General features: G+C 43.5%; 1 protein-coding gene across 1 annotated transcript in view; it reads right to left on the reverse strand.

Moving 5' to 3' along the window:
• Positions 1 to 23,055, reverse strand: part of LOC114034002 (solute carrier family 49 member A3-like) — a 56,045-nt gene that overhangs the window by 15,032 nt on the left and 17,958 nt on the right. Inside the window, exons 4-7 of the mRNA XM_027849647.1 lie at positions 13,910 to 13,986; positions 12,747 to 12,884; positions 11,104 to 11,220; positions 892 to 1,044 (exon numbers count right to left, since the gene is read on the reverse strand). Of these exons, the coding sequence (XP_027705448.1) occupies positions 892 to 1,044; positions 11,104 to 11,220; positions 12,747 to 12,884; positions 13,910 to 13,986 (485 nt within the window). The remainder of the gene's footprint in view (positions 1 to 891; positions 1,045 to 11,103; positions 11,221 to 12,746; positions 12,885 to 13,909; positions 13,987 to 23,055) is intronic.

Raw genomic sequence — 23,055 nt, forward strand, 5'->3', positions numbered from 1 at the left:
AGATCTTCTTGAGATCTTTTGAGACTTTGAGGGAAGGGAAGGGAAAGGAAAGGGAGGGGAGGGGCAGGGAGGGGACTGCATAGTTCTGTGATAGTCCATGGCCTGCCAACCTCATTGGGCTGTTGTGAGAATGAGGTATGAATGTTCTGTGTAGGGCAGCTAGGTGGCATAGTGGATAGAGTACTGGGCTTAGAGTCAAAAAGATGCATCTTCTTGAGTTCAAATCTGGCCTCAGACACTTACTAACTGTGTGACCCTGGGCAAGTCATTTAACCCTGTTTGTCTCAGTTTCCTCATCTGTAGAATGAGCTGGAGAAGAAATGGCAAACCAATCCAGTATTTTTGTCAAGAAAACCCCAAAATGGGGTCATCAAGAGTTGGACATGACTGAAACAACTGAACAACAACAAATATAGTCTTATCTCTCTACGCCTATTGTTCGTATCCCAATATCACCTTTTCTCCTTCTCTCCCCTGCCTGTAGCACCACCTTTTCACCATCCCTGGTGATGAATTGGTTACCTGGTTACCTGGACCTGATGACTATTATGATCACATCTGGGGCCAATGATGCATCTCTCTAGGCCTAGCCTCTCAAGCCCTTTCCTGACTAGGCTCAGAATATATCCTTATACTCCTGCCCACTCTCCCTCTCTTATCCTGAAGAAAACCATACCCAAGTCCTGCCCTAGGGGCTGGTTTCAATCAGCAAGTGTCAAAGATCCCTTTGTCCCCTCTATGGCCTAAGATAGACACTTAACATATTCATTTTTTTACTTTGAGTTCCAAATTCTCTCCCTCCCTCAAGCCCCTCCCCCCATTGAGAAGACAAGCAATATGGTATCCATTATACATGTAAAATCATGCAAAACATATAGGATGGACACTTACCAGGGCAAAAGCGATGGTAGCTAATGTAGTCAGACAAAAACCAACCTTGGTGACTTCAGTGAACAGTTTGGTCCTGTCCACAAAGAGGCCAAGGACAAAAGCACCAATAATCCCAAACACAATGAAGAGAGCACCACAGAGGCCAGAAAATTCCTAAAAAAGGAAAAGGTCACACCGTCATTAGAGGTCACAGGGCAGACTATCACCCACCATCTTGCCATCAGCATGGGGCATGTCATGGCCAGGCAAAACATGGCGGGGAGGTCTCTGGTTTTGTCCCCAGCACACATCAACATGATCAAATGCCTATCAATGGAGAGTTGCCGCTCATCACTTCCATGATGGCAATTCAAATCAACAAACATTGATCAAACCTCTCCTAGTTGAGGCCCTATATTATTATCTGTCAGGTGTTTTCTGATGCCCTCTTTTTATTCTTTTTTGTTAGGCAATTAGGGTTAAGTGACTTGCCCAGAGTCTAATGAGTGTTATGTGTCTGAGGCCGGATTTGAACTCAGGTCCTCCTGACTCCAGGGCTGGTGCTCTATCTACTGTGCCACCTAGCTGCCCTGATACCCTCTTTTAAGAACAGATTAAGAGGATAATCAGAAAAACAGTCATGTGTAACTCTCTGTCACTCAGGGCACCTCCACCCCCACCGTCATCATGACATCCATCACTACTCAGTCCAATAAGCATTTTTTAAGTACTGACTATACGCAAGGCACTCTGTTAACAGCCAAGAATACGAAGAGAACCAGCATCACCAGCAATGATTACCATCACCATCACCATTTCACCCCCTGCCACTTAACAGTACCAGGAAGTAGACAGAGCATCTGTGAATGGTGGGACCTGGACAAAGTCATCACCTTCCATTGGAGATGATCATTCTATGACGAGCCATGCCTCATCCTCACTATTATAGAGAAAAGGAAAACAGAGGTCTGGAAAGAGCGAGGTCCTTACACATATTGGGTACTTAGTAGATGTCTATCAGAACCCGAATTAAATGACTAGCTCAAGGTTAGTGGCCAAACCTAAACTTGAACCCAGGGTTCCTGAATCCCAGCCACAGGCTCACCCCCACCAAACCCAACTGAACTACTTAATCCCCTCGAAACTCCTGCATGTGGCAGATGTATATGGGCTTGGAGACCTCCCTGAAAGATTCCCCTGACACCCTTTGGCTTCATGCCCAGGAAGGAGAAGGAAACAGAAGTAAACAGCAGGTAGCAGGACATTTCCATGCCAGCTCATACCCAAGAGTATCTTCCATGGCCTCAAGGGGCCTCCCTCACCTACCAGATCCTATAACTTCCTTCCCAAAGGACACTTTGATCCTGGAGACCCCACTGACACCAGGAGCCCCAAGAAACCTCCCATTAAAGTCAGGGGAAATTATCTTACATAATTTGGGTATACAAGTAGAAGACGATACAAACAAAGAAGAAGGGATGGAGAGACAACCTGAACGTCACTATCATCCAAACTGGCCAAAGGAGAGGAGAACACACACACACACACACACACACACACAGAGTTGGATACAGAAATTCATTTCCCTCAAGAAGGAAAAAGGCGAAATTAGAAGGAGGGTAAATTAAGCGAGGGATTAAAACTAAGCAACGCAAACTCTTAAGGATGTGCAAAAATATAATTATGGCAGCTCTTTTTGAGATGGCAAAGAAGTGGAATCCGAGAGACTGCCCATCCATTTGGGAATGGCTGAACAAGCTATGGTACATGAATGTGATAGAATACTATTGTGCTTTAAGAAATGATGAAGGGGATGGTTTCAGAGTGAGGTGAGCAGAACCAGAAGAACAATCTGTATACAATGACAGCAATATGGTAAAGACAGACAATTGGGAATGACTAATGATGCACTAATGATTATTAATGAGGAAACATACCTACCCACCTCCTGATGGAGAGGTGAGTCATAGGGAAGAATGTACAGGCAGTTCTCGCTTTATGTAAATTCACATTGCAAATTCAACTTTTGGTAAAGAATTCGGAAAGAAATCCTCATTCCAAAAAAACAGCTATGTTAACTTTACTGTACAGTTCTGTGTTGGGGCTCCTGAGGCATTCCCCGCTCCCACCTCCATCCCCTAAAAAAAAAAACAAAAACAAAAAAAAAACCTCCTCTCCGAGTGAAAGCAGAAGAATGGACACGGGAGAGACCAGCACCATGGTGGGTTGGGGGAGGGATCTGGGTTTGCCTTGAGACCTCAGCCTGCTGGGAGAGCAGACCTTTGCCCCGGCTCAGCCTACCTGTCTGGGTGTCCTCTCTGTGTGTCTATCTTCCATGCATCAGCCCTTAGGTACTGCATCTGTCCCCTGCCCTGGCATGTCACCCATCCTCCCCTGTCTGTGTCTGTGTCCTGGCCTCCACGTGTCTGCTGACCCCTTCTTCCTCTTCTGTATGTTCCTCTTCTTGCTCTTGCTTCTGTCCCTGGTTCCCACAGTCCCCTCCTTCCTGCCTGCCTACTTCCTTTCCCTGTGACAGAGGGTAAACTCGCATTAGGTAAAAGAAGCTTTATGTAGAGATCTGCTATGTGCGTGTATATATACACAATACACATATATGTTTATATATGTAATATGTAGATATATGTGTATATATTGGTTATCGCATAACCAATGCAAAAATTTGCTTTGCTTGACTATACACATTTGTGACATCTCTATATTTTTTTCATTCTCAATGGTGGGGGGAGGGGGAGGTGCTGGGGAGAAAAGGTGGGCTTTTGCTGATTGAAAGGGGTATGATCAAACTAAGTGAGTAAGGAACCAGTCCAGGTTGCCAGATCCCCTCCCCCGTCTTGATTTCCTCCTCTTGCCCATACCCTGTAACTGAGAAAGTTTCTAACCTGTGATATGGGCACATGCTGAGGGAGAGAGAATGTTCTCTGGGCCCTGAATGAGGCCGACTAGCTGTGCCTAAGAATATTTTCACTGAATGCCTTCTCTATGTTCAACTTGCCGGGCACATAGGAAGCTCACTGAGGCAAATATGAGCACACAAGGGAGAGAGAACCCAGGGGAAAACAACCACGAACACACCCAAGCTGCCCTGGTCAGCCTCTCCAGAGAGGAATAATGGTTGACGCCCATAAGAGTTTGCAAAAATACGGTCAAATAACTAACATCAAAGGCAGGATCTGAACCCACGTCTCTCCTGACTTTAAGCTCACAGCCCTTTACACTATATCATGCTGCCTTTCAACACAAGTGGAATATCAGCAGAGGGCCAGGATATATACAGATGGAAAGATATGGACAATATCCATAAGAAAATCCACCTTTTCCTGTCCCCCAGCTCTGATTCAGGAGCACTTAAAACACCCTGCCAATTCCTGCAGACTCAGTTTATTACAGACTTCATCTCCCTGGACTTTTCACAAACCTTTTGTCCAGGATCAAGGAGGTGGGTACAGGTTGGGGATGGAGATTTGATTAAACATCTGGCCATCAAAATAGATGTGCAATTCTCCAGCTTGCTAGGGCAGAATAAGAGCAACTCGCCAGCCGGTATCCAAGAAGCCAGGGAGATTCCTTCTGCAACTGTCCCGACAGGTGTACCTGTCCAGCCTTTGCCATTCCTGTTCCTTGCACACGCCAGTCTGATTGTCGGTGGCCAAGCAAATCCCAGAGTATGGGAGAAGAAACAACAATGGCCATAGGGAGCAGCAGTGATGGTGAGGTAGAATCCACCACTGTAAAGCAGACAGGACCAAGCCAACACGTGACAGCCTATATTGCCACTCACTGTAACTGCTGAAGCGTGGATGACCTGGGCCACACCGTCCTCCTCCTTGTGAAATGACATGGTGATGGTGGTGGTGGTGGTGGTGGTAGTGGTGGTGGTTTCTTTGTTTCATGTATGTCCAGCTTCATGACCTCACTCTTCATGACCCCATTTGGGGTTTTCTTGCCAGGGATACTGGAGTGGTTTGCCATTTCCTTCTCCAGCTCATTTTACAGATGAGGAAACTGAGGCAAACAGGTTAAGTGACTCGACTAGGATCATGCAGCTAGTAAGTATCTGAGGCTGGATTTGAACTCAGGTCTTCCTGACTCCAGGTCCAGAGCGCCATCCACTGTGCCACCTCGCTGGAAACTGTACTAAATGACCTCCAAGTCCCTTCAAATTTTTGATCTATAATTTTATTCAAAGGAGAAAAGAAAGCCTTTGCACTCCAAGGGTGGGGAACAAGGGGGAGCAGCGAAAAGCAGCCTCCCTAGCTGCTACTGCTTGTGTTCCCAGGATCCCCATCTCAGAAAGTGTGGCCCAATAAAATAATGCCCAAGTATTTGATATATTTTTGCCATTATTGTAAGAGGTATTTTCTTCTTTTTTCTATCAGTCTTTCTTGAACATAAGTGTCAATACACAGGCGTGCAGATTTAGGGGAGTTTATCTTATAACCCAATCCTTCGTTAAAAGCATTTATTAACTCCGTCAATTTTTTGGTTTGGGGTTTTCTAGATACATAATTGTGGCATTTGCAAATACAGGTAGTTTAACTTCTTCACTATGAATATTTATTCCTTTTATTTCTTTTTCATGCTTCACTGCTAAGATTTCTAAAAACATGTTAAATTGCAGTAGCAAGAGTGAAAATACCTGTTTAACAGCTCTTTTTAATGGCAATTTCTCCATTATACATATTATTAGCTCATGCTTTCAAATATTTACTTCTCATATTATGGAAAGACCCTACTATTCCTATTAATTTTTTTTCTTAACCCAAGTGAGTCCTCCAAAGGAAGACTTTCAATCAAAGGTTTTCTCTGCATCTAATATGTGATCATGTTGTCTTTAGGTTTTTGTGGTTGTTGAGAAAATTATACTATTTTCTTGCTCTTAAACTATCCTTGGATTCCATTTATAAATAATACTTGGTCACTCAAAAAAAAGAATTGCACATTCTACTGGTGACTGCTTTATTTAGTATTTTTGCATCATGTTCATTAATTATGAGGAGTATTCACAAGTCATTTTATTTTAGTTTCCGTGAAGAACTATATCTTTTATTCAATTGCATTACTATTTGCTGCATGAGGCAATTAGGTGGTGCAGTGGATAGAACAATGGGCTTAGAATCAAGGAGACTCGTCTTCCTGAATTCAAATCTGGCCTCAGACTAGCAGTGTGACCCTGGGCAAGTCACTTAACCCTGTTTGCCTCAGTTTCCTCATGTGTAAAATGAGCTGGAGAAGGCAATGGCAAACCACTCCAGTATCTCTGCCAAGAAAACCCCAAATAGCATCATGAAGAGTCAGACATGACTGAAAACAGCTCAACAACAACAGAACCCTTAGACTTCCCCTTTATCAAGCTCAGGGCTTCATTTAGGCATTAGCCTTCTCTGTACTTTCTCTTTTGGTCCGTTGGGGAGTTTTTCTCCCTACCACCCTAGATTATCCATTTCTCTGAAACACAATTCTGAACCTTCAGTGATTTGGTCTTTTTTTTTTTTTTTGGCTTTTTGGTGAGGCAATCAGGGTTAAGTGACTTGCCCAGGGTCACACAGCTAGTAAGTGTCAAGTGTCTGAGGTCAAATTTGAACTCAGATCCTCTTAACTCCAAGGTCAGAGACCTATCTACTGCGCCACCTAGCTGCCCCTGGTTTTATTTTCTTAGCAACTGCTTTATCCCGATTGCTTTAAATGTTTATCTTTTGGAGAAGAAGGCTTTTAGAGTTCAAACACTTCTTTGAAGTAGATATATCTCTCTATAAACTTTTCAAAGGCTACTTGTCTTCATTGATCATGCTAGGGTTTGCTGGGTATATAATTCTGGATTCAGGGAGCATGCTTCTTATCTTTGCAAATACTATATTCCACTTTCTGCAGCTCTCCCTTGTGCTCCTGGAAAAGTCCACTGGGAGGGGCAGTTAGGTGGCGCAGTGGATAGAACACTGGCCCTGGATTCAAGAGGACCTGAGTTCAAATCCAGTCTCAGACACATAACATTTACTAGCTGTGTGACCCTGGGCAAGTCACTTAACCCCATTGCTTAGTCAAAAAGAAAAAAAAAAGTCCACTGGTAGTCGAATGATTGTCCTCTGATAAGTCATTCTTCCACTTTCAGAGCCTATAGAGGGTGACCTTCCTGTTTCAGAAGATGCCTCCTTGCTCCACTTCCTACTTCCTTCCCTCCCAATAGCCTCCGCCTTTTCCAGGTCATCCTCCTCCACTCATCTGCCAAACCAATATTCGGAAGAGAGAGGTATTGTCACATCACTTGAATTGTTAAAAATCTTCCTCTTACTTCTACAGTAAAACAAAACCCCCTTAGTCCAGTGAATCTGGCTCTAGTCTACCTTTCCAGACATTTCGGATTAATCAGTAGGCCAACTAGCATCTAAGTGCCTTCTATATGGCAGGCAAGGCAGCTAGGTGGCGCAGTGGAAAGAGCGCCAGCCCTGGAGTCAGGAGGCCCTGAGTTCAAATGCGGCCTCAGATACTCACTAGCTGTGTGACCGCGGGCAAATCACTAAACCTCATTTGCCTCAGTTTCCTCATGTGTAAAATGAGCTGGAGAAGGAAATGGCAAACCACTCCAGTAACTTTGTCAAGAAAACCCCAAATGGGGTCATAGAGGGTCGGTAGTGACTGAAAAGACTCAACAACAACAAAATATCTCCTTCATATAGTCTACAATCTCAGCCCACCTTGCTTATTATCCGGTCCCTGAAGTCAACATTCCCTAGACTGCCTCTGTGCCTTTTCAAAGGCTGTTTGTTCCCCATGCCCGGAATCGATTCTTTCTTCATCTCCATCTCTCCAAATCCCTAAAGTCCTTCAAGGTTCAGAGCAGGTACCACTTCCTACAAGAAACCTTCCCTGATTCCTCCCAGTTGTTCCCTAGGACCTTCCTTCTCCTTGTCATCTAGTGCCTGTGTACGTTCTATGTCCCATCCCCAACACCACTACCACATACACTAGAATAGGAGTTTCTTGAAGGCAGGGGCTTTTTCACTTTGAGTTTTGAATCCCAAGCACTTTGCATATAGTAGACATTCAATAAATGTATGTTGAACCAGAAATGAAATTTCTTGCTGCCTTATGTCATATGATGGCACCAATCCTGTTCACTCCTTTATTTGCCTCTCTTATTAAGCCTTAATCACTGAATAGGCTTTGTCTCAGTCAAACTGAGACTCGTTAAAGGCCTTAGCTTGAAAAGGCCAAGGTTCCCCACTGCATCCTGGGCCATCTCCAGTTGTCCTGATCCATATCTGGCCACTGGAACCAGATGGCTCCGGAGGTGAAAGTGAGGCTGGTGACTTTGCACAGCCCTCCCTCACTTAAATCCAATTCACTTGCATGTCATGGCATCACCTTCCTGATGTCATGGTCCTCTTTGAGAACAAAGGACAAATAGCAGCAGCACTTTGCTTCTCCAAGGAGAACTGGGGGGGTGGGGGCGGGGAGGATCTTATCTTTTAGCTGCAACTTCCTTATGTTTTCTGGTGTCATTTATAGCAAGAATGTTCCTCTAATTGTACATATATACTCACTGGTCATTAGACAGGTATCTCACAAATATTCAGAATACCAACATTAAAATTAAAACTATGAAACTCCTCATATTTTCTGTCTCTTTTTCTACTGCCAACACTCAAAAAACCAGAAGGGATCATACAGCACTGAGGGTCATTCTGTAATTTTTGTCTCCATCTCATTCTGATCCCCACCCCATCCCCACACCCAACTCCCACAATACTTACTAGGACTGTTGCAAGGAAGGAAGCCATGGTGTAGACCTGGGACTGTTTGGGTTTATTTTATGAGTTGTCTATTTCATGGGTGGCCATGACCAAAGATTTCATCACTAACCTCCCATCCAAGAATAATGCAAGGAAATTATGGTTGATACAAAGAGAAGATAGGAGTTGGGCCTGCCATAGGCAGCTCCCAGATAAGGAATGTCCTTCTGTCTATACAAGCTTTCACCTTCTCTGCAAAGTATAGTCTCACAAGGCATAGCACGGTCTTGGGTACTTAGAAGTGGTCAATAAATATTTGTTGAATTGCATAAAATCTGAATACAGAGGAGCATAAGCCTGGTCTGACTGAAGTCCATCTTCCTAGTTCTCTTAGATATCTTTACACTCTCTACTTTGTCTTACTCAAGTCAGTCCATATCCCATTATCTTTTGCTTCAAGACTACTAGACTGTAAACTCCTGGAAACAAATTTTACAGGACTCTGCAAACAGTAGGTCCTTATTAATGTTTGTTGAATTGAACTGAATCCTACAAAATCCAAGGAGATGGACCCATCTTCCAAGGCAGAGGACAGAATATTGGACTGTGGGAGTGAGAGGACCTGGGTACCAGGATTGGCTAAGAGAACATGAGTCATCACGTCCAAATCAAAGCTCGTTACCTTTCCTCTCCCACCTCTCACCTCTCACCTCTCTTTTACTGTCTAGAGCATTGCCATCCTCTCTTGCTCACCCCACATATCCAATCAATGGCTACATATTGCCATTTCTTTCTCTACATCTCTCACACATATGCCCTTTCCTCTACTCCCGCAGCCACCACCAAAGGCCTTTATCATGTCTCCCACAGACTGTTACAATGGCCTCCTAACTGGTCTGCCAACCTTAAATCTCTCCCCACTCCAGTTCCTCCACTTATTCAACACTCAAAGAGATTTTCCCAAAACATAAATCTGACCACGTCAACCTTCCCAACCCCACTCACACTTAATAAACTCCAAAGGCTCCCTACTACCTCCAGAAGCAAATAGAAAATCCCCTGTTCCTCAAAGCCCTTCCTACCTTTCCAAGTCTTCTGGAATTTTACTCCCCTCCATGTATATTATGATCTGGTGACACTGGCCTCCTTGTTTTTGTACACAACACATTTCCTGCCTCTGGGCCTTTGTGGTGGCTGTTCCTTATGTCTGGGATGCTCTTCATTCCTAATCTCAAACTCTCAGAATCCCTGGCTTTCTTTTTTTTCTTTTTTCTTTTCTTTTCTTTTCTTTTTTTTTTTTTGGTGAAGGCAATTGGGGTTAAGTGACTTGCCCAGAGTCATACAGCTAGTGAGTGTTATGTGTCTGAAGCTGGATTTGAGCTCAGGTCCTCCTGACTCCAGGGCCGGTGTTCTATCCACTGAGCCACCTAGCTGCCCCAATCCCTGGCTTCCTTGAAGACTCAGTTCAAATGCCACATCCTCAAGGAGGCCTTTCCCCATCCTCCTCTGCTCTCCCAACCCCAACCTGCTAGCACGTTCCCCTTGGAGATTACCTCCCATGCAATCTCTATCTTGTTTATTCTGATTTATAGATGTTGTCTCCCTCCTTAGAATGTAAACTCCTTGAGGGAAAGGAACTGTTTTTGCTTTTTCTTTGTATCCCCAGGACTTAGCACAGATCCTGGCATATAGCTTAATAAATGTTTGTTGAATGATCCATTCCTCTGAGTCCCCATTTTCCCCTCTGAAAAAGGAGAGGAGAGGGGCAGCTAGGTGGCACAGTGGATAGAGCTCTGGCCTTGAAGTCAAGAGGACCTGAATTCAAATCCGGCCTCAGACACATAACACTTAGTAGCTGTGTGACCCTGGGCAAGTCACTTAACCCCATTGCCTAGCCAAAAAAAAAAAAAAAGAGAGGAGATTCAAAAAACAACAATCCAATTCCACAGCAAACAGTTATTAGTGGTCTACCATATCCTAGTCTATGTAAGAACTCAAAAAGTGAAAAATGACAGCCTGCCTTCAAGTAGCTTACAGTTTAATAAATAAACTAAAAAAGTCTAATAATAGAATAAACTAAACTAAGTCCAAGGTTCAATGTGATAGGGGCGTAAAAGATATCTGTATACAACAACAACAACAAAAAATATAAGCACACTAAGAAAATTTGAGGAGAGCTCTAAGGTCTAAGCTTCGAGCTCTAAGATCCATTGTTTCCCACGTGGCTGCTCTCCTGGACTTCACGATCTCCCAAAAATCATCATTCTGCAAGATGAGTCGGCTCTGAATCTCACACTTTCCTTAGCACCCCTTGTCCCTGGGGCTCCTCCCACCTTCTGATCATAGAGAATGGAGAACGGCTATCGCGATCTTCCCAGATCCTCCATTTAAGGAGGACCTTCAGGACAGCAGCCGCCTCATCATTTCCCACCCAGCTTCATCGTGTTCCTCCTCCCACCCCCCATACTCCTCATCCCCTACTCACATTGGAATAGCCTTTCACACAGAGGATCTGTTCCAGCAGGGCAGAGAAGGCCGTGAAGGAACCAATGCCACCTCCAAAGCACAGGGCCAGGATGACATATGCTTTGTTCCGAAGGAGCTGGAGAAGAAGACCAAGAGGCAGGTGAGGCCTTAGACTGAGGCTCCACAGTGAGGATTCTGTCCTAAGACTCTGCTCCCAGAAATATCCCTGATCAGCACCTGCGCTGAGCAAGAAACGGTGCAGCTCCATTCACATGGCAGCCCGAGCTTGGAAGCCAACCACGACATACATGCCATATGCCATTGGTGATTTATGTACAATTCATGACACATGCAAGGATCATGGTAGGCAACCCAAACACATGCAGCCTATACAGAAGAGAGGTTTCACAGGACATGCATTATATGTAACAGATAAACCCAGGATGATGTATGATGTATAACATGAGAACTACATGATTAATATATCTCATAGTGCTCATATGGAACATGTGGCATGACAAAATTCTCACCTACTTTCTGGCTTAAGGATGATGGGATAGGAAGGCATGGAACTAGGTATGACTTCTGATTTGGGACCACACATTCCCATAACCTACCCCTTGGGTTCCCAGGAACATTTCTAGACACCTCTCACAGGTTCTTAACCCAGCTCCATGTAGATTTCAGGGGGGTGGGTCCCATGAACTTTGATGAAACAACAAATTACATCTTTATTTCCATTAACCTCTGAAATTTACTATTTCCTTCAGTTATAAATGTAGGCCATAATATATAGGGATCCATAGCCTTCACCACACTTCCCAAGGGGACCATGACACATTAGCCCAATCCCCTCATGTTGCAGATGAATGAGTTCAGCTATCACTTTGCTAAGGTCACACTAAGAGAATTAGTGGTAGTCTGGGTGTCAGGATCTCCCCTCACCCACAGGTCAACTCTTGGGTGATAGTGTCAACCCTTTACTCCATTTTAAGAACCCAGAGCTGACCAGGCTGATACAGGAAATCAAAACCACTTCATTCTTATACTGCCAAGTACTTGTTGAATGCTCTGTAGAGCGAAGGCTGAAACCCTTGGGCAAGGTAATGTGAGGAGGATTTTCTCTACCCTGTTAATGATCTATACTGTCAGAAATTAACAAAGAGACCCTTTCCATGCAGCCTTTCCTGATTGCTCCAGCATGCATTGATAGTTGCCTTCCCTGAATTTCTAATGCAGAACTACGGACTCCAGCCTTGGATCCTATGCTCTTCTCTAATTAAGTATTTTGTAGGAATTTTCTTTCCCCTACAGACGATGAGTTCCCCTGATCTAAGGGCCCAAGTTTGTTCTTCCTCCTGCAGCCCCTTCCCTCTTCCTACCCCAACTGTGAGTTCCCTAAGGGCAAAGCCTGGACCTAAGTTTTCTCCTCCTCCTCCTCTCTACCCTAGGCTTTGAGCCAGGACTGATCCTTTGGCATCTCTCCATCCCCCAAATAGGGCCAACATGACTTGGCCCAGATAAAGTAAGTATGACTGACGACCAATCAGGAGTTTGGATTTCTCTCTGAATTGTGCATTTCTGGTTTCCAAGACCAAGAGAAAAAATGACCAAGGTTCCAGTTCTGGGGCTCTTGGCATGTCTGCTCTGAGGGGCACTTACAATCCACATCCCTGAAAGAAAAGGCTCTGAGGTAGAGGTGGCAGCTCCCTTGGATGGAGGAGTAGGAGGGATGCTTTCCCAAATGCAGGCACTGGAGAGGAGGCAGGCAACACCAGCTGGGATGATGTAGAATCCAAGCTGGCAAAAGACAAACACAGGGATGTACACATGTGCATTCATGGGGAGAAGTTCAGACATACAGAGGTCATGGTCACTCAGTCAACTAGCATTTTATTAACTGCCTACTGTGTGCCAGGCACTATGCCAAGTGCTGGGGATACAAAGAAAAACAAAAAAACAAACAATCGTTGTTCTCAAGGAGCTCAAAGTTGAATGGGAAAGACAATACACAAGATATAAATAGGATAAATTGTGAGTAATCTCAGAGGGAAGGCTCTGGAAGATGGAACAGCAAGGAGGTCAGTGTTACTGGATGACAGAGTACATGACGGGAAATAAGGAGTAAGAAGTCTAGAAAGATAGGAAGGCTCCAGGTTATGAAGGGCTTTGAAAGTCAAACAAAGGATTTTCTAATTTGATCCTATAGATAATAAGGAACCATTGGAGTTTATTGAATGGGGAGGCAGGGGTATGATATGATCAGACCTGCATTGTAGGAAGATTAATCTGAGAGCTGAGTGGAGGATGGATTGGAGTGAGGAGGAACTTGTGAGCAAGAGATCAACCAGCAGGCTATCGCAGTAGTCCAGGGGCGAAATGATGACGGCCTGCACCAAGATGGTGGCAGTGTCAGAGGAGAGAAGGGAGACTTGAGAGACACGTGGTAGAGTTAAAATTGACAGGCTTTGTTGACAGATTTGATATGGAGGCTGAGAGAGGGGGAGGAGTAGAGGACAGCACCAAAGGTGTGAGCCTGGGCTATGTGACTGGGAGGATGGGGAGACCCTGGACAGTAACAGGAAAGTTAGGAAGAGGGAGGGTTGGGGAGCTGGGGTAAATAATGAGTTCTGTTTTGGACCTCTGGGGTTTAAGATGTCTACGGGACATCCCAGGCCAAGTTGTCTGCAATACAGTTGGACATGTGAGACTGAGGGTCAAGAGAAAGGTAAGGGCTGGATCAAAGTCATCATGGTGACTGACTGCTCAGCAACAGTGTTGGAGATGTGAAGGAAAAGGGGCATGATTCAGCTGCTGTGGTTTACCATTAATGGAATATCTTCCTCTTTTTTCACAAGCGCAGGAGACCCCATATTAGCCAGGAGGATACCCAGAGGGTTTGCTGGATTAAATACAAAATCAAGAGGAGGGTGTTTAGTTCTCTGTTTGGGCTTCAAATGAACTCATCCAAAAAATGTGAAATACCCCATCACTCCATGCCCACTCCCCACCACACTTCCCCCAACCCAGCTGCACCCTTGTGTCCAGCCTTGTGCCTCCCACACCAAGCTAGGCAGTGCTATGAGCCAGGCCCTCCCTCAGGACTCTCAGACTAGAGGGAGACAGAAGAGGGATAGATGTGAGCCCTGCCCTAAGGGAATTCAGGGTAGGAAGGAATAGGATTTAAAACTCGAACAAAGGTTGGAAAACATGCAAAGCTTTATGCCTGAGTCTTACCTGCTTCACATCATCTCCTAGTAGACAAGGTGCCCATTTTCCCTGTCTAAAGTTATAGCAAGTTGCCCGTGGCCCTCAGAGAATCAACTGATCAGTGACAGTCCCCAGAGCCCAACCCTGGCCAGGACTCCAGGCCCTGGGCTCTCAGCCTGGAAGCCTTTCAATAGGTTGGTCAGTCTACCGTAAGGGATCCAGGAGATCAAAGCTGAGCTAAACTCAGATCTCCAGATTCCTGGACCAGTAACCTGGGTGGCACTGCCACTCACTGCTGAAGGAGGAAAGAAATGCGTCAAGAAAGAATAGACGGAAAAGTAGCGCATTTGGTGCCTGTGTAAACCCCTAAGTTGTGAATTATTTCCTCATAACTTCCAGGCGTGTCAGGCCCTTGAGCTCTCTTCAGACAAAAAAGATACATATCACATACATTGCTATACATATATGCATGTATACAGATTGTCCCCCCCACCACCAAGCAAGTACTAGCCAAGGTGTGCACCCCCTAAACAATGGATACCTCTAGGCAAATTTGTCAAATGTCATCCATTCAGCCTTACCCTCCTTCTTGAGCCCCAGGCCCTCAGCACCTCCTTATTAAATATTTCACACTGGATGTCCCATAGACACCTCAGACATCCAAAACAGCATTCTTCATCCTTCTCCCCAAATCCACCCCATTTTGGTCCGAGGCACCACTGTCTTCCCAGTATCCCAGGATCACCCCCTCTGAGCTGTCTTTGTCTCCTCACTCTCCCTCACCCCACATATCCTTGTTTCTCCCTCCACAAAGTCTCTCCCTGTCCCCTTCTCTCTTTTCCCATAGCCACTCCAGCCTAGCTCTTGCCAGTTACTATTACAATGATCTACTAACTGATCTCATGGCCTCAAGCTTCTCTTCTTCCCTTCTCCTCTCTTCCTTTCTCCAATACATCCTCCACAAGTTTCCCAAGTGATTTTTCCTAAAGCACAGGTGGAGTGGGCCAGGATACTGGTGGAACTGGGGAGGTATACGTTACCTCCTCTCCCTACCCTCCTCTTCCAACACCAGCTAGGACTGTCACAAGCCAGAAAGTTGTGGTGTGGACCTGGGAAGGTTGGAATTAACTTTGCTCCCAGGAGGATTGATCTGGGACTCAGCTGTGGCAAGAACAATACAAAGCAGCTTTTCAGACTCTGACTGGGAGCCCCTGAGACTCCAGGAACACTTTTTCTGGCTTTCATCTGTTCTTATCCTCTGAACTGCTTTTACACGAGTGCACTGAAATATATGTTAAGTAAAGGACTTTTTTACTTTAACTTTTGGGTTCTGAGTGATCCATTGCAGGAAAAACAGAATAATGATTTGAAGATTAGGGCCAACTATGTCACACTCTAATTCAATAAACTCCAGTGACTCCCTATTGCCATTAGGATAAAAATATAAACTCACCTGTTTGGCATTTAAAGCCCTTCCCCAACTAGCCACAACCTACCTTCACACCATCTTCCATCTCTGTGTCTTTGCACTGGCTATCCCCCCTGCCTAGAATGCACTCCCTGCTCACCTCTCCTGCAGGCTGAATGCTTACTTGTCTATCCATTGAGCCCATGGGCCTACTGAGCATGCTCAGACCCTTCATCTGCCACAGCATCTTTAGAGTGGGCAGAGCCTTCCTTAGAGCATACTACCTTTCAGGGGCATGGTGTTTCCTTGCCAACCCGCTCCCTGCCCTCCCACTCTGCAGAAATAATGTTCTGCTCCCTTAACAGGCTGCTATTCTTAATAGTTCATGACTTTCTCTTAGACGTATATGGATGCCGAATTCACTTCCAATGAATTTCCAAATTCCATTATATAGTCCAATATCAGTCTCTCTACCCAATTGTTCTAAATTAGTTCTTGTGGAGGAAAAATAAAAACCATAATCGTTTTTGCAACATCTTGATGGACTAATCAATCCTCCAAAGGCCTGGTGGTTCAACAGTAAAAAGTCCCTAGCCCCTACTGAAGGAAAAATAAAATATAGCAAACTATGCAAGTGCGCAGTAAAACAGATAACCTCATCCACTATGGTAACAACGTCCTTAGATTTTTGTCTAGAAGGACTACTTTCACAATTGCAAAAATAGTTGGTCATTTCCCCTTGGAAGGAAAGAAGCAATCATTTAAAATTAAGCTCCTACTATGTGCCAGGCATCATGCTAAGTTCTTCACAAATATTATCTCATTTAATCCTCAACAACCCTGAGAGGTAGGTGCTATTATTAGCTCCATTTTACAGTTGAAGAAACTAAGGCAAACAGAGGTTAAGTGACTTGCCCAGGTTCACACAGTTAAATAAGTGTCTGTGGCTGAATTTGAACTCAGGTTTTCTTGACTCCAGGCTCAGTGCTCTGTGCCATCTAGGTGCCCCTACACCAACTTAAAATAAAATTTTTCAAAGGTTGCAAATATATAATTAATTTTTTTTTCATTTTTTTCCCTTTAGAAGCCAGCAAATATGTTTAAGGCAAAAAGGGACATATTTTTGGGTCAACAAGACGAGGAGAAGTGATTTTCTTGCAGCTGGTTCTCCTCCCACTGGATCAGTGACCATTTGCAGCCCGTAAGCAGCCGGTGAACACTGCCCTTGCTGGGTCAACTTCGGCAGCTGGTGGCCAACCTGAGCCTCTCTGAACTTTCTACGACAGACTGGATCTCTTTTTTTGTTATTGTTGTTTTTGTTTGTCTGTTTGTTTTTTTAGGCGATTGGGGTTAAGTGACTTGTCCAGGGTCACACAGTTAGTAAGTGTCAGGTGTTTGGTCTGAGGCCACATTTGAACTCAGGTCCTCCTGACTTTAAGGCCGGTGCTCTATCCACTGCGCCACCTAGCTGCCCAAGACTGGATCTCTTAGGACAGACATACAGTCCTCCAGCCAGTCCACACAGGAAGCCTTTCTAGCTTTGTAAGGCCCACAAGAACTTTATGTTCCACCAGCCAGGCTCATCTGAACTCTGTGATGAGGCACTGAGGAGGGAGTCTAGCCTGGGCACATATTTATATGCAGACAGAATAAAACATTCACAAACCATGCTGTCTAGATGGACCCGCCTGTAGGCATACACATATATTACGGCATCATGTACACATTATTATGGTGTGTATGTGTATGTATGTATGTATGTATACACACATATATACAAATACATACATGCACCCCCAGAGGCATGCACATAGACATGGAATAGGAAGCAATCTTACATGTAATCAGTACACAGGGAATAGCAGTCTATGAAAGAAGGCCACCCCCAGAGGCGGAAGATGAGGTCTGCAGATGTCAGCTCTGGAGTCTGAACTATAAATAATAAAAAATGGGTTAGGTTTGTCAGAAAGAGGTCCTCCAAAAGGGAGTGAACCTGGGATCTCCCCCAGGTCTTATCAATGGCACCTGTTTTTGGAAAGAAGCTCCAACTGCATTAGAATAATGAGCAAGACTCAGAAGAAGCCAGTGTTAGATACTTACTAAGTACCTTCTAGGTGCTGGGAAACACACAAACTTTTGCTAAGATACAGTCCCTGCCTTCAAGGAGTTTAAAGTCTAGGAGGAGAAGGGACGAAAAAATAGATCACTGTGATACACAACATAATAGATAAATGGCATTAGAGTGATCAATGCAAGCAAGCCAGAGAGGACTTATGTGACCTCAACCAAGAAAATTACCTCCACAGCTACTATGATAATGTCAAAGGGGCAAACAATAACAGTGACCAAAGCAGAATGCTGCCAAATTACAATGACCAACCTTGGCCCCACAGAAGAGATAAGAGAAGGTGTCTTTCCCCGGCCCCCATTCTTGGCAGAAGTGAAAGGGTATGGGTGTGAAGTGCTGCATATAATGTCAAACTTTTTCCAATATGTTGGTTAGTTTTGCTGAACTGCTTTTTTCTTTTCTCTTTTTTCTTCTTTGTTATAAGGCATAGTGCTCTGAGAGGGAGAAGGGGAGGGATACATTAGGGGACAATGAGATAAATGTAAAAACAAAGGTAAAAATGTAAAAAAAAAAAAGTAGAAATAATAAAATGCTCTAACAAAATAAAGCTCAAACAAATACCTTGTGAAGTCCAAAGGGTAAGGCCAAAGAATCATAAAATTTAGGAACGGAAAGAACCTCACAAGTCATCTTGCCTAGGATGTCTTAACTTTATTTTTTGTCAGACACAGTCTGGCGAAACCTATAGACCCATCTCAGAATAGTCTTTTTAGATGCATAAAATAAACTACATAGGAGTACAAAGAAAACAAATTATATAACTGTATTTCCAGTTATCAAAATCTTTTTAAAACTTCATGTGCTCCAAGTTAAGGTCAGGTACTGATCGGATCCAATGACCACATTTTACAGACCTTTAGCTAAGAAGTGAAGTATCTTTTCTGAAGTCATATAGGAAGAAAAGAGCCAGGATTTCACTCTGAATCTTCTCTCTCTCTTTTTTTTTTTCCAAAAGATTAGGTCTCCCTATCTTTTCTAGGTAGGATGTAGAGTGCTAATCTAGAGCTTGATCTCACTACTTATCTGCATGGAAGTTTCAACCCCCTGTTTCTGACCAGTCCTGGTTCAAAGCCCCTCCTCCCCTCCTCCCCACTCCCCCACCTCCACCCTTAGGCAACTTTGTAGCCACTCGCTTAGGAAACTCACTCTATTAATGTTGAATTTAATATAGACATCTGATAGGCACAACTCCCTGCAACTCAGAACTCCTGTGCTTAAGAGATACGCCATCTTCAGCCTTCCAGGTAGCTAGAATGACAGATGTGCACCACCAGGAGCAGGAGTCTAATGATTTTATTATTCAACACTTTTCACTATACAACAGAGTAACAAAGCTCATGGCTAGATCTCCTCAAAAGCCAATTTCCGTTGTGACTTGTAAAGGCTAGGTTATTTCTATGCTTTGTTCTTACTGCCTAATGAACACAGAAAATGTGAACAGGCCCCAGACCAGGGATTTCTGCTTTCCCATTAAAAAGATAGAGAAGATGAATTAGCGCTGGGCTTTGCTTAGTTCTTATCTTCCTTGCCCTCTCTGGAATATCTGATATTATTAACCATTCTCTACTGTGAGACCCTCTCTCCTCCCTTGTCTTCACCAACACTATACTCTCCTGGTTCTTCTCCCTCTCAAACCATTCCTTCTCTGTCTAATTCTTTGGCTCCTCATCCTCTTCCTACTCTCTAATCCTAGGCCTTCTTCCAGGTTCTACCTTTGACATTCATCTCTGTATCTCCACTATCTCCTTTGGCAAATTAACTTGCTTCCCCTCCTATCTTCTATGCTATTGACTTCGAAATCTATTTATTCTGTCTTCCTTCTGAACTCCAGACCTACATACAGCCAGCACTCCATAAAGGACATCTCTATCTGAATACCAGCACATCAACTTGACAGATCCAGATCGAGGCTTTCTCCTTTAAACCTGCTCTCCTTTTTGACTTCATTATTTCTGTCCATGGTTTTCCCATTCAAGGAGCCTTGTACAATCAGAATCATGGCACAGTCTTTATGTACAAGTCTTAGTGACCCTTTTGGATTGTAATGTTAGTCAGCTTTGTATCTCCTTCAGGACAATGACCTAGACTTAATAAGCATGTAATAAATGTGTTGAACAAATGAATGAACTCATTGTTTTTCTCCCTTGGATTATAATTATGCTCTGATGATATCTTTCTTACTAGATTGTGAAAGGCCTTAGAAGCTGTAATCATGTCTTATTCAGCTGAGTTCCTGAAAAATTAGCCCATTCTAAGGCCCTTCACATAGTAGGTATCCAGTAATTCAACTCAAATCAACAAATATCTATTGAGTGCCTACTACATGTGAAACCCTGTGAGGGCTCTGAGTGGAAGAGAGCAATTAATATGATTCAAACTCTGTCCCTGAGGTGCTCACAATCTGGCAGGGGAAAGAAGACATATGTACAAATGCCTCCAAAGCAGTACAGCACAAGTGCCATGTGAGGTATATGGAGAATTATGAGAGTTCAGGGCAGGGAGAGATTACGTGCTATGCATATAATGGAAAGAAGGCTGGCTGTGGAATTTGAGGACCTGGGTTTGAATTCTACCACTTATAACCTGTGTCACCTTGGGCCAATCCCTTCACCTCCCTAGGCCTCTGGTTTCCTTATTTTTAAATTGAGGGGGCTGGACTAGAGACCTCTAAGGTCTTTTCCAGTTGCAGATGTATGATCCAGCTACAAATTCAAAGAGAAGGTGGCATTTAAGTTGGGTCTTGAAGGAGGGGTGAAAGTTGTAACCTTGGTGACAGTCAGAAGGTATATAATGAAAAGGTTTTTATACAATAACAACAATCTTATAAAGACAAAAAGCTTAAGATTTAGGAATTCTGATCGACACAATGACCAGCCACAATTCCAGAGAAGATGAAATATGCTGCCCTTCTCCTGTGAGATGGGCTCAGGACAGACTAAGTCATTTGTTATTGTTGCTGTTGTTGTTACTGTTTTCTAATACGGCCAATGCGGGAATGTGTTTTGCCTGATTAGTTGTGTTTGTTTTTCTTGGTTTCTCCATTGGGGGAAGAGTGGGGGGAATAAGTGGGAGAAAAATATTGCAGATATGAACATTTTAAAAAATTAATTAAAGGGTTGTTTGTTATGAACATTGAGAGTTACTTGTGAGTCAGGTGGAATTATTCTATTTGAGGTCCAATTTACTTGTTTGTCTCTTGTTGAAGGAGAAAGATTAATTAGCTAAGTGTCTCTACAGGAAAATGGTTGGAACACCAAAAAGCCCAAATGCCCTCATACTCCTGGATTGGCTAGAACAGAGAAGCCAGAGTAGGAAATGAGTTCAGCCCAGCAAACTCAGGCAGGCAAATCCCCAAAGCAGTGCAGAGGTGTAGTTTGTTCTAAAGATACTTTTCTTATTGTTTTTCATCATTTCAGTTGTGTTTGACTCTTTGTAACCCCATCTGGGGTTTTCTTGGCAGAGGTACTGGAATGGTTTGCCATTTCCTTCTCCAGCTCATTTTATGGTTGAGGAAACTGAGGTAAACAAGGTTAAGTGACTTGCCCAGTGTCACAGCTATCTGTCTTAGGCCAGATTTGAACTTGGAAAGATGAGTCTTTCTGACTGTAGGCCCAGTGCTCTATACACTGCACCACCGAGCTGCCTATTATACTTTTCTTAACTGGGACCAAGAGTCTTTTAAATGCCCCCACGCTTAAGGAAACATGAGGGAACAGGTTCCAGTTGGGGCCTAGGCAGAACATCCACCCAAATGTCAACAACAGATGAGCATCTGATAAGCACAGAAAAAATAAAAACTGGGACAAAAGATTCCCTGGACCTGGAAAATAGGTTAGAAACCTGACAGACTCAAGATTCTGACTTGCAACTTACACCATATGCCTCAGTGAATTCCAGCCAAATGAGAAACTTAAGCACTAAAAAAAAATTTTAATGGAATGAAATATTTGTCATAACCATGAAAGGATGATATATTGCTTTGATTCAACAAATGGAAGAAACTCTCAGAACAAGAAAGATGTCAATAACTACATGAAAAAAGTTTTAAACTGAATAATAAAAAATAACAAAAAAAATTCCAAATGAGGAAACTCCTTCTACCAATGCAAGTTAGTATCTTTTCTGCAACTTATAGTCTTAGAGAGTTGCCTAGAACACTGGGAAGTTATGTGACTTGCCCAGGGTCACAGAGGTAGGACGTGTCTTGAACTCAGATGTTCCTGGCTCCAAGATAAGCTCTGTAGCCACTAGGCCATGCTAACTCTCCTAAAATATGTAAGGAACTCTGTCAAAGTTCCCCATCTCTAACAAGTAATCAAAGGACATGAACAAACAATTTTCAAAACGAGACGTTATTAGTAATTCTTTCAAAAAGAATTGACCTCTCTGAATGCAGATGGAAGCATATTATTTGCCCTCCTTTTCTTTTGTTTTGTTTCTTCTTTCTCGTGGTTCCTCCCATTAGTTCTAATTCTTCTTTACATCATGACTAATGTGAAAATATATTTAATATGAATGTATAAGTAGAGCCTATATCAGATTGCACACAGTCTTGAGGAGAGGGGAGAAGAGGGAGGGGGAGAAAATTTAAAACTCAAAATCTTATGGAAGTGAATATTGAAAACTAAAAATAAATGAATTAATTTTTAAAAATAACCTCATTAGTTATCACAGAAATATACATTGAAACAACTTTATGGTATAATCTATGTCCTTCAAACTAGAAAAATTATTAACATCAAGGATTAAATGATAAAGTTTTAAGTAGCATTCAGTCTGGGACACAGAAGTTTTCTTTCACTGGCATGTCTAACAGCACATCAATACCAGGTCCATATTTTTCTCTTCCCCTTGTGGGCAAACCTTAGAAATATACTCACCCAGTCTATCATATGTGTAGACAGGTAGGGAGAAGGGAAAGAGAGGAGGGGCTAGAAAAAGTCACAAAAGACTTGGTAGTAATGGCAAGGATAATAGGTAATTAGTGATGGGCTGGGGGCAAAGAGAAATAGCACATCTCTTGAGTCTAGGTGACCAAGCAAGTTCAAGGGCTAGACGCAAAGGTTAAAGGTTCCTGAATTGATTTGGAGGAGGAGCTGGTGTCCAAGGAAGCTCCCCCAGGTCACTGTGCCCTAAGTTTCAGGCTAGATCCTTCACAGGGCATTCTAGGCAAAAGGGGATGTTACATTTTCTAGGAAGGGGATGTTGCTCAGGATACATTCAGA

Source organism: Vombatus ursinus, unplaced genomic scaffold (assembly GCF_900497805.2).
Source record: "Vombatus ursinus unplaced genomic scaffold, bare-nosed wombat genome assembly UNPS02007822.1, whole genome shotgun sequence".
Taxonomy (NCBI): domain Eukaryota; kingdom Metazoa; phylum Chordata; class Mammalia; order Diprotodontia; family Vombatidae; genus Vombatus; species Vombatus ursinus.